Source organism: Pelophylax lessonae, assembly GCF_965119305.1.
Source record: "Pelophylax lessonae genome assembly, chromosome: 12".
In the NCBI taxonomy this organism is placed as follows: Eukaryota; Metazoa; Chordata; class Amphibia; order Anura; family Ranidae; genus Pelophylax; species Pelophylax lessonae.
This window is the reverse complement of record NC_138779.1, coordinates 202,300,114-202,314,562: the sequence shown is the minus strand read 5'-3', so window position 1 is coordinate 202,314,562 and position 14,449 is coordinate 202,300,114. Positions and strand designations below refer to the sequence as shown.

The window sequence follows — 14,449 nt, the reverse complement described above, 5'->3', positions numbered from 1 at the left end:
CCGTCTGTTTTTAACGGACAGGTTTACAACGGATGCTGGCGGGTGTCAACAGACACCTGTCCACTGACATTCGCCGCTTCATAGAGAGCAATGGATGATCCAATCTGGTCCACCTGAAAAATTGACATGTGAACCTGATTGGTCCATCAGTGTAAACCTTACTGGGAGTTGTAAAAAAAAGGGCTGGGGATGGGGTAATAACTTGGATGTAGTTATGCATTTAATATACATTTAATACAGGTAGTGTCAGTTACATGCAGTTTGCAAAGTACATCAGTAAACACCTCTATGCAATATTGTATAAAAAAAATTTGCTCCTGAATGTAAATTTGTTAATATAAAATCACTATATTTTCCCTATGACAATGATTAGCAATACCACCAGAACAGGCAAGGCTGAGAATTTCTCCAACGATGCTGTATGCATCATAAGTTGTTAGTTGGCACGAATGTAATAAAGAAAACAAAATGGTACAAATTAGAATTCTGCTGGAAATAATTTGTAACAGAAAATAATAAGACTGTTTTACTTTTCCATTGATGGACACAGCAGATTTTTAAATGCTTAGACTGTCAGGTTATACTGCTGCCTACAGGAAATACACTATATTGTCAAAAGTATTGGGACACCTGCCGTTACACACCTAAACTTTAATGGCATCCCATTCTTAGTTTGTAGGGTTCAATATTGAGTTGACCCACCCTTTGCAGGTGTTCTATCGGGATGAGGTGCAGGCCAGTCAAGTTCCTCCACCCCACACTCGCTCATCGATGTCTTTATGGACCTTGCTTTGTACACTGGTGAGCAGTCATGTTGGAACAGGAAGGGGCCATCCCCAAACTCTTCCCACAAAGTTGGGAGCATTAAAATATCCAAAATGTCTTGGTATGCTGACACCTTAAGATTTCCCTTCACTGGAACTAAGGGGCCAAGCCCAACCCCTGAAAAACAACCCCACACCATAATCCCCCCTCCACCAAATGATTTGGACCAGTGCACAAAGCAAGGTCTATAAAGACACGGATGAGCGAGTTTGGGGTGGAGGAACTTGACTGTCCTGACCTCAACCTGATAGAACAACTTTGGGATGAATTAGAGCAGAGACTGTGAACCAGGCCTTCTCGTCTAATATCAGTGCCTGACCTCACAAATGCGCTTCTGGATAAATGGTAAAACATTCCCATAGACACACTCCTAGAGAGTTGAAGCTGTTATAGCTGCAAAAGGTAGGCCAACTCAATAATGAAGACTGGGATGTCAATAAAGTTCTTGTGTGTGTAAAGGCAGGTGTCCCAATACTTTTGACAATATAGTGTACCAAACTCTTTATCACCCAGTGGGCTGAATGCATAAAGACTAAGATTCCTTCATCCACCCAAATGAGGTGGATGGAGAAATCCCCCATGCCAGGACATTGAATTCTGACAGAGGCTCCCGCTGCACTGATCATCTGTATCTGATTGGCTGCAGCCACTCATCGAGGGAAATTTTCTAACATGTTCTTTTGACAGATCAAACAATCAGCTTCTATTGAGTGGAGACTGACACATACTAATCAAAAATTCATCCATCCCCTGATGAACTGGTCGAATTTCGATCAGCGTATGGCCGGCTTTAGACTGTCAGAGAGTTCAATATCTCCTGTAGGCAGCAGTATAGCCTGACAATCTAAGAATTCTCAGAATTCCTGTGTCCCTCAAGGGACTATAAATAAAGAAATCTTTGCTAAGATGAAGAAAGGAGGGTAGGAGGTAGACCAATGTAGATATATGAACAGATAACCTTAAACGAACATCATAGCCTAGACCAGTGGTCTCCAAACTGTGGCCCAGGAGCGGATGCAACCCTAAGTTTGCCTTATCCAGCCCTTGGGGCACTATTCCATCCACTGACACCAACAATGGGCCATATTTTCTCTTACTGACGCCAAAGATGGGGCATAATTCCTTTCACTGATACAGTATCAACAATGGGCCACTATTCCTCCCGCTGATACCAACGAAAGGGTACAATTCCTCCCACTGACACCAACATTGGGGAAGAATTCCTTCCATTCACACCAATAATGGGGCACTATCCTTCCAATTGACACCAACGATAGGACACTGAGACCCCGTTCACACTGGGACGACTTGTCAGGTGACCTGGTCGCCTGACAAGTCGCCGTGGGTCGTCTGCCATAGAGTAGCACAGGACCCGTTCTAATAGGAGCGACCCAAGTCGCTCCGACTTAGAAAAAGGGTCCTGAGCTTCTTTGGGGCGACCGGGAGCGACCTGCATTGACTTCAATGATATGAAGTCCGTTACCGGCCGCTCCGAGGTCGCGGTGCGAGCTGCGCACCGCGACTTCACAGGTCACCCCCGCAAGTCTGGTCGCGCCTGTGTGAACCGGCTCTGATCCTCCAACTAACACCAAAGATGGCACACTAGTCCTCCCACTGACACCAAAGATAGGGTATTGTTTACTCGCACTGGATGCCAGGACATTTCCCACTATCACTGGCCCTAGTCCAGCCCCACTAAAGTCTGAAGGACAGAAAACTGGCCCTTTGTTTAGAAAGCTTGAATAACCCCAATAGAGAGTCATCCCCACTGTCCCGATCAAAAGGAGTAATTATGAAAATAGCCATTTTGATGGATGATAAAGAAAGTAGGCTTTGCTAAGATGGGCAGGGGAAATTTTGAGGTAGGCAAATGTAGACATATGAATGGATATTCCTAAATAGAAACAATAGGCTACACCACCACCCAAGATTCAGACCTTCAGTAATAATAAAAATATTTTGCATATAATGTATATTATATAATTTCATAAGCTGAAAGCTGATTGAGGAGGTCCATGTTAAACTGTATTCTCTAATGCCTTTGAAAGGACTCTCCCAGCATCATCGGCAATGTCTTTCAGGAAGCTATAGAGCAACCAATATGCCGTACCAAAGGCCACTGCTCCAGCAGCCACGCTTCCAATCAGAGGTACTGTCCCAGCTGCATATTCTGTTACCATGAGTGCCGCCGCAGTCAGTTCTCGTCTGCTCAACAAGTTGACAACCAGGTCGTATGTAATTTCCTGCAAGACCAGCTTGGATCGAATCACAGACCTCAAGTCATGGATGTCCTTATCAAATGTGTTAGCCAGACAGCTAAGAGATCTTTGATCCAGTCCAAAAGCCTCCTTGTAATCCTTCATAGTGTTTACCAAGAGGTCAATATCGCTATCAGCCGAAAGCCCTGGAATCGGGATTGAGGCTTTTCCTGCCGAGGCAAGAGCATGTTTCCATATCTGGTTTCTAAAAGCATCTCTTTTACTCTCCAGGGCTTGGGAGTAGATGTTTGGTAAGGATAGAAGGAACACATGCCTCTTGTGACTCGGAAGCTCATTCTCCAAAGTTTTCTGCATGAGGTAGAAGTCATATTTTTCCAGCTCCAAGCACGAAAGAAGGAAGACTCGAGGACACATGATTCCTCCATCATGGAGCCCCTTAATGCAGTTATTCCGAATTTCCCTGAGTACTTGTTCCTCGTTGTAGCTGCTCTTTCTGTGTCTTCTGAAGGCGCTCAAATCAGCATCAATTTTACTTCTGACAAAGTAAAACTTCTTTCCCATGCTGTTGATGGCCTGCGCCAATTGAATGTGACAATCTCTAAAGCGCTCTGATGCGATGATGAGAAAGAAGTCGAACTGAGTCAGGTTAACTGATTCCAGATATTTATTGGGGTCAAAACGTATTGTCCCTATGCCTGGAAGGTCCCAATATCTTACATTTCTGTGCTGGGGGTGCGAGTAAGGTGCGGCCACCACTGTTGTCTCAACGACTCCGGTCTTTGCAGAACCTTCATCCTCATCCCCCAGACCACGGAGAACGTTGATAAAGGTGGACTTACCAGAGCCAGATTCCCCAGTAACTGCAATATTTAATGGGATGTCGTTGATTCCTACAAGAGATTGCTTGATGTTTTCAGCAGCTTGCAAAAAATCCCCATTTTCAAAGGCCATTTTCATCTCCTGCAGTTGGTTTTTAGGGAAGGCATAGTTCAGTTCTTTGGAATCCATTTGATTTTATTTATTCTGAATTAAAAAAAAAAAAAACAGTTGTTTGATTAAAAAATAATATCTTATGTGCGCGATTACTAAATAAAGCTTTTTGGAAAAAAAAAAAAAATATGTATATTTTTGTAAAGTAACATTTAAAGTTTATATAAACACAATAACTAAAATCTCATATAGGCTTTAACATGTTAAAGTGGTAGTAAAGGCTAATACTAACTATTCTTAAAAATGTTGCCTCCCCCCCTCCTCCTACTTATCCTGCATACTCTGTTTAAAAAAAAAAAAAACTTTTTTTTTTCTTCATTGCTGTCCCCCACTTTTGTCACCTTCTTCTTCATTATTGTCCCCCACATGCCCCACTTTCTTCTTCATTATTGCCCCCCCCCCACTTGTGTCACCTTCTTTTTCATTACTGTCCCTCACTTGCGTCCCCTTCTTCATTACTGCCCGCTACTTGTGTCACCTTCTTATTCTTCGTTACTGCCCCCTACTTGTGTCACCTTCTTCATTACTGTCCCCCACTTGTGTCCCCTTCTTCATTACTGTCCCCCGCTTGTGTCCCCTTCTTCTTCATTACTGTCCCCCGCTTGTGTCCTTCATTACTGTCCACCGCTTGTGTCCCCTTCTTCATTACTGTCCCCCGCTTGTGTCCCCTTCTTCATTACTGTCCCCCACTTGTGTCCCCTTCTTCATTACTATCCCCCGCTTGTGTCACCTTCTTCTTCATTACTGTCCCCCGCTTGTGTCCTTCTTCATTACTGTCTCCCGCTTGTGTCCCCCACTTGTGTCCTCTTCTTCATTACTGCCCACTACTTGTGTCACCTTCTTCTTCTTCTTCTTCATTACTGCCCCCTACTTGTGTCACCTTCTTCTTCATTACTGTCCCCCACTTGTGTCCCCTTCTTCATTACTGTCCCCCGCATGTGTCCCCTTCTTCATTACTGCCCCCACTTGTGTCCCCTTCTTCATTACTGTCCCTCACTTAAATACTGTCCCCCACTTGCGTCACCTTCTTCTTTATTACTGCCCACCACTTGTGTCAACTTCTTCTTCATTACTGTCCCCTTCTTCATTACTGTTCCTCACTTGTGTCCCTTTCTTCTTCAATACTGCTCCTTCTTGTGTCACCTTCTTCTTCATTACTGTCCCCTTCTTCATTACTGTCCCCCACTTGTGTCACCTTCTTCTTCATTACTGCCCCCACTTGTGTCTCCTTCTTCTTCATTACTGCCCCCACTTGTGTCACCTTCTTCTTCATTAATGCCCCCAACTTGTGTCACCTTTTTCTTCTTCTTCTCCTTCTTCATTACTGTCCCCCACTTGTGTCCCCCTCCCCCAGTGCCCCCACTTGTGTCACCTTCTACTCCAATCCAGTTCTTCACCTTCTAATATCCCTCTGGTGAGTGGTGGTGGTCCAGTCCACTGGTCCGGGGTCCTAGACAATTGGGCTGTAGGCAGGAGCCGGGAGGAGGAGAAGTCAGGCTCTGCGGAAAGCCGTGGATTTCAGCCAACTTAGCAGATGCTGACATCTAGGTTGGCACTGTGTCCTCTATTTCATTACGGGAACCTGTATTATCCCGGAATAAAGGGGCCCGGGACACAGGACAATGTCAATTGCAGGACAGTCCCGGGCAATCCGGGACACGTGGGCGCCTGAGCCGCACCGATTCCCAAAAGTAGTTTCTGTACTCATTTTGGCGATGGGGGTGGGGCGATGTCTGATGTCTGTAAAATCGCCCTCAAAATCAGACTGAAAGACCAGCTTGAAAACATGAGAGTTAAAAACTGGCCTCAGTGTGAGCCTGGGCTAAAACCTGGAAGCTGATTGGTTTCTATGCAGAGCTGCACCAGATATTGCCCTGTCCAGTTTTAGTAAATCTCCCTCTATGTTACATTAAAGCAGGGGTCCCCAAATTTTTCAGTACGAGGGCGACATGATATATTTACAAATAATCATTGGCCAAAAATGTTTTATAAATGAATAAATAGATTGTTATTTGGATTTTTTTTAATTAGCATGATAGGATTGAAAACCACAGGAAAAAAACTTCAATAATATTAAGTAAAATAATTCCAACTTGAACCCCTTTAAGTTCTCTCTTTACATCAGGATTCTCATCAGAGCTCCCCTTTCACCCAAGTTTACATTAAAGTATGCACTTACATCAGAGTCCCCCCTTTCATCAGGGCTCCCATTAGAGACTCCCTAGCGTCACAATTCCCATGAATGTCTTCCCTTACATCAGGGTCCCCATCAGAATGTCCTTGCATCAGAGTCAGAGAGCCCCTTTAAATCAGAGTCCTCCCTTACATTAGGGTCCCCAAAAGAGCCTCTCCTTACACCAAGGTCCCCATCAAAAACTCCCTTTTCATAAGGGGCCCCATCAGAGCCCCCCTTCATCCAAGATCCCATTAAAGTCCGCCTTTACATCAAAGTCCTCACCAAACCGCTTACATCAGGGTCCCCATTAGAGACACCCTAGCATCAAAATCCCCATGAAAGTCTTCCCTTACATCAGGGTCCCCATCAGAATGACCTTACATCAGAGTCTATATCAGTGCCACCTTTTAATCAGAGCCCTCCCTTACATCAGGGTCCCCATCAGAGACTCCCTTGCATCTAAATCCCTATAAAACTCTTCCCTTGCATCAGAGCCCACCTTTCACCCAAGTTCCCATTAAAATCTGCCCTTACATCAGAGTCCTCATCGGAGTCCCGCTTACATCAGGGTCCCCATCAGAGACTCCCTTGCATCAGAAACCCTATAAAAAAAGTCTTGCCTGGCATCAGAGCCTCCCATTCGCCCAAGTTCCCATTAAAGGCTGCCCTTACATCAGAACACTTGCTTGCTGAACACACTGAGGTGGATTAACCGCTTGCCGATTGCCTAACGTACCGTACTGCGGCAGGTCGACTCTATTGCACGAAATCACATACCTGTACATCACTTCGTGCAATAGCCACTAGGGGGCGCACGCCGCCGGGGGCGCGGTCGTGCACTGATTGGACACAGTGGGAGCCAATCAGTGGGTCCGGTGGTCCCGATGATCGCCAGAAACCTGCCGATCGTTCCCAGGAGAGGCAGAACGGCGGTCTGTCTATGTAAACAAGGCAGACCCCCATTCTGTGAGAGGGGAAGATGGAGATCCTGCATTTCTGCTAAGCAGGAACACAGGTCTCTGTTTTCCCCCAGTCAAAGCACCCCCCCCCCCCACACAGTTAGAAAGCATCCCTAGGAGCACGTTTAACCCTTTGATTGCCCCTGATGTTAACCCCTTCCCTGCCAGTGTCATTAGTACAGTGACAGTGCATTTTTTTAGCACTGATTACTGTATTAGTATCACTGATCCCCAAAAAGTGTCACTTAGTATCAGATTTGTTAAAAATCGATGATCGCCGCTATTACTAGTAAAAAAAAAAAAAAAAATTCCAAATATACATCCCATAGTTTCTAGACGCAACTTTTGCGCAAACCAATCTATATACGCTTATTGGGAATTTGTTTACCAAAAATATGTAGCAAAATACATAATGGCCTAAATTGGTGAAGAAATTAGATTTTTTTTAAATTTTTTTATTGGGAATGTTTTATAGCAGAAAGTAAAGAATATTGTTTTAATTTTTTTTTTTCAGAATTATCGTTCTTTTTTTGTTTTTTAGCACAAAAAATAAAAACCACACAGGTGATCAAATACCACCAAAAGAAAGCTCTATTTGTGGGGGGGGGGGAAACATCAAATTTTTTGTTGGGGTACAGCGTCGCACAACCGTGCAATTGTCAGTTAACCACTTGCCGACCACCGCCGACCACCGCCGACCGCCGCAAGTACATATACTGCGGCGGTCAGCCCCGGGCCAAGCAAAGTGACGTACCGGTACGTCACTAGCCTTTTACCGGCTTGTGAGCCAATAGCGGCGTTCACTAAGGAGTCAGTGCGTGTGACCGGCGGACCCGATGTCCACCGGTCACTCGGCGATCGTCGGTGGAGAGGGAGAAAGGCAGGCGGCTAATGTAAACAAGCTGTCTGTCATTCTCCCTGTGTAAAAATGGAGATCAGACGGTTCTTCTATGTAGAACCGTTGATCTCTGTTTTTACAATAGTAGACATGTCCCATCACAGTTAGAAACACACCCCTAGGACACACTTAACCCCTCCCTCTCCAATACAGTTAACCCCTTCCCTGCCAGTGTCATTTTTACAGTAACAGTGCATATATATATAGCACTGATTACTGCAGTAATGTCACTGGTAACCCCAAAAATGTCAGTCAAGGGTCCGCTCTGTCCGCCACAATGTCGCAGTACCGCAAAAAAAAATAGCAGATCGCCGCCATTACTCGTTAAAAAAAAAAAACACCAAAAATTACAAAAATCTTTCCCTTTGTTAGTAAACGCAATAACTTTTGTGCAAACCAATCAAAATACGCTTTTTGCAATTTTTTTTACCAAACATATGTAGCATAAAACAAATTGGCCGAAAATGTTAAAAAAAATTTTGATTTTTACATTTTTTTGGGGGGAATTTCATATAAAAAATGTGAAAAATATTGTTATTTTTGCAAAATTGACGCTCTTTTTTTGTTTATAGCGCATGATCAAAAAAAAAAAAATCGCACAGGTGATCAAATATCACCAAAAGAAAGCTCTGTTTGTGGGAAAAAAATAACGTCAAATTCGTTTAGGTACAGCGTCGCACGACCGCGCAATTATCCGTTAAAATCACGCAGTAAAAAAAAAAAAAAAACGCAAAAAACCCCCTGGTCAGGAAGGGGGTAAAATCTTCCGGGGCTTAAGTGGTTAAAATAACGCAGTGCCGTGTCACAAAATAAAGGGGTAAAACCTTCCCGGGCTAAAGTGGTTTACTAAAATTGGTGAGTGCAAAATCTGGTGCAGCTTCTATCTTCAGCTTGTTGGAAGCTGATTGGTTTCTATGCACAGCTGCACCAGATTTTGCACTCCCCCGTTTTTTGTAAATCAACCCCCACTGCTCCTAGCCTCCTATACAAGTCCAAGTGAACAAGAGCTAACGATCAACATGGAAGAAGCGCTTCCTTTGCTCTTAGGCCCCTTTCACACGGGCAATCCGATTCAATCCGCCTGTCAGTTTTTCAGGTGGACCGGATCGGATGCTTCATGTACCCCTATGGAGCAGCGGATGTCAGCTGTGACCTCTCCACTGACACCCGCTGCTATCCGATCCTGTCTGTGAAATCCGGACGGATGGAAACCCAATTTTCCATCCATCTGGAGGATCGGATCGGATGATAACGGACAGGCGGTTGGTTCTCATCCGATCTCCCCATAGAGGACAGCAGGGATCTGACAGCTCCGTCCCTGCACACACAGAGCGGAGACGGAGCTGTCATCCACCTGCTCAGTAGGAATCGGCGGATCAATCCCCCGCTGAGCAGAATGGACTCCGTCGGCCGGTGCACCCGTGTGAAAGGGGCCTTAGCCTCCGTTCACATACTGGCATATCGGATCCCAGGCAGAATCGCAGCGATCCCAAATCATTGCAAATCGCTGGACGCCCATGCGATTCCCGTGACTTTGCAATGGCGCGATTTTCCCCCGTCGCCCGACAAATTGCGGCAAAATCACGCAAACAGAATCGCAGGAGGCCTGTCGCCCATAAGAAGTTCTTGTGTGACAGGCGTCCCGCAATTCTGTTTGCGTGATTTTACTGCGTTTCTTTAGGCGACAATTCCGGCAAAGTTTGGGGTGCCATTGCAAGTCACGGGAACCGCACGGGCGTCCTGCGATTTGAAATGATTCGGGATCGCCACGATTCTGCCTGCGGTCTGATATGCCAGTATGTGAACAGAGCCTAAGTCCGCATTCACACTACCGCGGCACGACTTCGAGGGCGACCTGTGAAGTCGAGTGCACTGCGACTTCGGCGTGACTTGCACGGACTTCATATAATGAATGTCTATGCAAGTCGCTCCGAGGTCCCCGAAATAGTACAGGAATCTTTTTCTAAGTCGGAGCGACTTGTGTCGCTCCTATTAGAACCGGTCCTGTACCAGTCAATGGACCGCGAGGGACCGCGACATGTCAGGCTGACAAGTCGCGGTAGTGTGAATGGAGCCTAAGAGCAAAGGAAGCGCTTCTTCCGTGTTGATAGTCAGCTCTTGTTCACTTGGACTTGTATAGGAGGCTAGGAGCAGTGCGGTTGATTTACAAAAACGGGGGGAGTGCAAAATCAGGTGCAGCTGTGCATGGTGGCCAATCAGCTTCCGATACGCCAGTATGTGAACTTATACTTTGTGCAGAAAGGTGTCACTTCCCTATCTGTCTTGACCTTGGTAACTGTCATTTTCCTATTGCAAATAACAGTTGAGCGGATGGCAGAGGATATACAAATATTTTTTCTTTTTCAAGGACCAATTCATCTGCTGTTATAGAGCATACTGGGAATAAAGCTAATAATAAAACCCTCATACCGTAAAACTCATACCTGCAGATTTTTTCGCTTCTTTTCTCCCCTCTTGCACTTCCGTCTCATTCACTCTTCTTGGGCTGCAATCTCAGTTTCGCTTTCCTTGTATAGCAAGCAGGGTGTGAGCTCACAAAGGGGGCGGGGCTTAAAGTGTAGGTTGTCAGAGGGAGGGGGGGAGTCCCCTTGTTAAGGAAAGGCTGATGTGTGTGCAGTACAGTGATCTGCTGTTGATATTGTTCTACCTTACAAAGCAGATACATAGTTACCAACTGTTCCTGATTTCGAGGGACTGTCCCTGAATTGCAGCAAAGTCCCTCTGTCCCTCTTTCCTCCTCATTTGTCCCTCATTTTAGTCTGATCTATATAGAGTAGCGATAGACCAATATGTTTTTTGTCAAGGCCGATACCGATATTTTGGTCACAACGTATCGGTATCGGCCGATATTTTGTACATTTAAAGTTTTGAAAAATAAAGACAATTTTTGACACAAATCTGGTACTGAACATGTTTATTTTTGTTTAATGCTTAATGGCTGGCTTGCTGGCACTCTGTGGTAGGTGGATGGCTGGCACAGGGCCTGTGGGTGACTGTCTGTCTGGCACCCTGTGGTGGATGGTTGGCTGGCACCCTGTGGTGGGTGGATGGCTGTTTGGCTGGCACACTGTGGTAGGTAGGTGGGTGGCTGGCTGGCAGGCACAGGGGCTGTGGGTGGCTGGCTGGCTGGCACCCTGTGGTGGGTGGGTGGATGGCTGTTTGGCTGGCACACTGTGGTAGGTAGGTGGGTGGCTGGCACAGGGGCTGTGGGTGGCTGGCTGTCTGGCACCCTGTGGTGGGTGGATGGCTGGCTGGCTGGCACCCTGTGGCGGGTGGATGGCTGGCTGGTTGGCTGGCACTTTGTGGTAGGTGGGTGGCTGGCACAGGGGCTGTGGGTGGCTGGCTGGTACAGGGCCTGTGGGTGGCTGGCTGGCTGGCACCCTGTCTGTGGGTGGCTGGGTGGCTGGCTGGCACTTTGTGGTGGGTGGGTGGCTGGCACAGGGGCTGTGGGTGGCTGGCACCCTGTGGTTGATGGCTGGCTGGTTGGCTGGCACTCTGTGGTAGGTGGGTGGCTGGCTAGTACAGGGCCTGTGGGTGGCTGTCTGTCTGGCACCCTGTCTGTGGGTGGCTGGCTGTCTGGCACCCTGTGGTGGATGATTGGCTGGCACCCTGTGGTGGATGGCTGGCTGTTTGGCTGGCACTCTGTGGTAGGTGGGTGGCTGGCACAGGGGCTGTGGGTGGCTGGCTGTCTGGCACCCTGTGGTGGATGGCTGGCTGGCTGGCACCCTGTGGTGGGTGGGTGGATGGCTGGCTGGTTGGCTGGCACTCTGTGGTAAGTGGGTGGCTGGCACAGGGGCTGTGGGTGGCTGGCTAGTACAGGGCCTGTGGGTGGCTGTCTGTCTGGCACCCTGTCTGTGGGTGGCTGGCTGTCTGGCACCCTGTGGTGGATGGTTGGCTGGCACCCTGTGGTGGATGGCTGGCTGTTTGGCTGGCACTCTGTGGTAGGTGGGTGGCTGGCACAGGGGCTGTGGGTGGCTGGCTGTCTGGCACCCTGTGGTGGATGGCTGGCTGGCTGGCACCCTGTGGTGGGTGGATGGCTGGCTGGTTGGCTGGCACTCTGTGGTAAGTGGGTGGCTGGCACAGGGGCTGTGGGTGGCTGGCTGGTACAGGGCCTTTGGGTGGCTGGCTGGCTGGTACAGGGCCTGTGGATGTGGTTGGCTGGTTGGCACTGGGCTGCTGTGGGTGGGTGTATGGCTGTGATACACTCCCGTGAGACTAGTCCCGACTCCAGACGAGGCTGTCCAAGGCGAGGGAGGCGGCCTAAGAAGGCAGAATGACGTCACAAAAATATTGGCAATATCGGCCAGTTTGGGTCGGGACCGATATACCGGGGAAAGTGCATATCGGCCACCGATATATCCACCTTGCCGATAATCGGTCTATCCCTAATATACAGTAGTTCTATATAAAATGCACTTTTTATCTATCAAAAAGTGTTTCCCAGTGATAAACCTTTCATCCAATTTCTAAATTACTGCATTTGTAAATTCCAAAAACCAATATAAAGGAATAGTAGCGGTAAAAACAACTCACATGGGTTTAGGCAATCATTTTTTTTTTTTTACAATTCTTCTTTAACCATTCCTGATCAGAAGGATCCCCCCCACCCCCACCCCACAAAAGTGGATCTTCCGCTTTAAGTAGTCCTAACCCCCTGACATGCCCATTTTTTTTTTTTTTTTTTGGGGGGGGGGGGGGGGGGTATCTAGTTTTTTTGACAGGTTTTGACTCCAACTTCTGCTGGGAGCACAGAGCGGAAGTTCTCCTCTCCCCCTCCCTCCCTGCAATCTTCTGGGACATGTCGGCCAATCAAAAACTCGTGCACGTGCAGTGCGCCCCCGGCTGTGAAGCCGCAAGCTGTCACAGCCGGGTGCTCATACTAGTGATGCAGGCGCCGCCAAGACCAGAGGGAGAGGAGCGAGGCTTCGGGCGGCCGCATCACTGGATCCTGGGACAGGTGAGTGTGTGTTTATTAAAAGTCAGCGGATACACTGTTTGTAGCTGCTGACTTTTAATTAATACAGAAAAGGCTTCAATGACCAGGCCGTATTTTGTAATTCGGCACTGGGTTTCTTTAACTGACAATTGCGCGGTCGTGCGACGCTGTACCCAAATAAAAGTGATGTCCTTTTTTCCCCACAAATAGAGCTTTCTTTAGGTGGTATTTGATCACCTGTGCGATTTTTATTTTTTGCGCTATAAACAAAAAAAGAGCGACAATTCTGAAAAATAAAAAACAATATTTTTCACTTTCTGCTATATAACATTCCTAAAAAAAAAAAAAAAGGTAAAAATCAAATTTTTTCATCCTTTTAAGCCAATTTGTATCCTGTTACATATTTTTGGTTAAAAAAAAAAAAAATCCCAATAAGAGTATATTGTTTGGTTTGCGCAAAAGTTATCACCTCTACAAACTAGGGGAAAGATTTATGTCAATTTTAATTATTTATTTGTTTTTTTTTTACTTGTAATGGCAGGGATCTGCGATTTTTAGCGGGACTGCGACATTGCGGCGGACAGATCGGACCCCTAACTGACATTTTTTACACTTTTGGGGGGACCAGTGACATTACTACAGTAATCAGTGCTAAAAATATGCACTGTTACTGTAATAATGACACTGGCAGGGAAGGGGTTAACACCGTGGGTGATCAAGGGGTTAAATGTGAGCCTAGGGGAGTGGTTCTAACTGTGGGGGGTGTGTGGCTTGAGAAATGATCACAGAGACATGTGATCCTATATAAAAGGATCACAGGCGCTCTGTGATCATTCCAGAGAGAAGAACGGTCAGCTGTTGTAAACACAGCGAGGAGAGATTGGAGATTGCGGGTGGCCGGCGGCAATTGGAGCCGCCTGCCCAGTGCATCGGAGTCCCCACTGCGGAGTCGTCCCCCCCCCCCCACTACCTGTCAGTGTAATAATGACACTGACAGGGAAGGTGATCAAAGGGTTAACTGTGAACCTAGGGGAGTGTTTTCTAACTGTGAGGGGGAGGGACTTGTGGAATCAACACAGAGACCTGTGATCCAAAATAGGGGGATCACAGGCGCTCTATGATCATTCCAGAGAGAACAACGGTCTGCTGTGTACAACAGCAGACCGTCGTTCTCTCTCAGCGGAGAGCGAACGTGGGTGCCCAGGGGCAATCGCGGCCGCTGGTCCCATGGATCGGCATCCCCGCTTCCTAAAAGGGGCGGGCGCGCGGGCTGCCCAGGAGAGCTCCCATGAACTGCTGCACAGGTACGGCTGCCTGCCGCAGTATATCTGCGGCGGGCGGGCGGGCGGTCGGGCGGCAAGTGGTTAAGGTATGGCACATTGATACCTGGCAACTTGCCCATGGTGGCAATTCTCCTGATTATAT

At 47.2% G+C, this 14,449-nt stretch overlaps 1 protein-coding gene across 1 annotated transcript; it reads right to left on the bottom strand.

The window, feature by feature from the left end:
• Positions 1–2,843: 2,843 nt before the first annotated feature.
• Positions 2,844–10,607, bottom strand: LOC309567664 (interferon-inducible GTPase 5-like; the record flags this gene model as incomplete). The annotated part of the gene is made up of 2 exons (XM_082273087.1): positions 10,512–10,607; positions 2,844–4,067 (listed from the first exon to the last, which is right to left on the bottom strand). Exon 2 carries the CDS (start codon positions 4,050–4,052, stop codon positions 2,844–2,846), a length of 1,209 nt encoding a protein of 402 aa, XP_082129213.1. The 5' UTR covers positions 4,053–4,067; positions 10,512–10,607.
• Between the last annotated feature and the right edge of the window lie 3,842 nt (positions 10,608–14,449).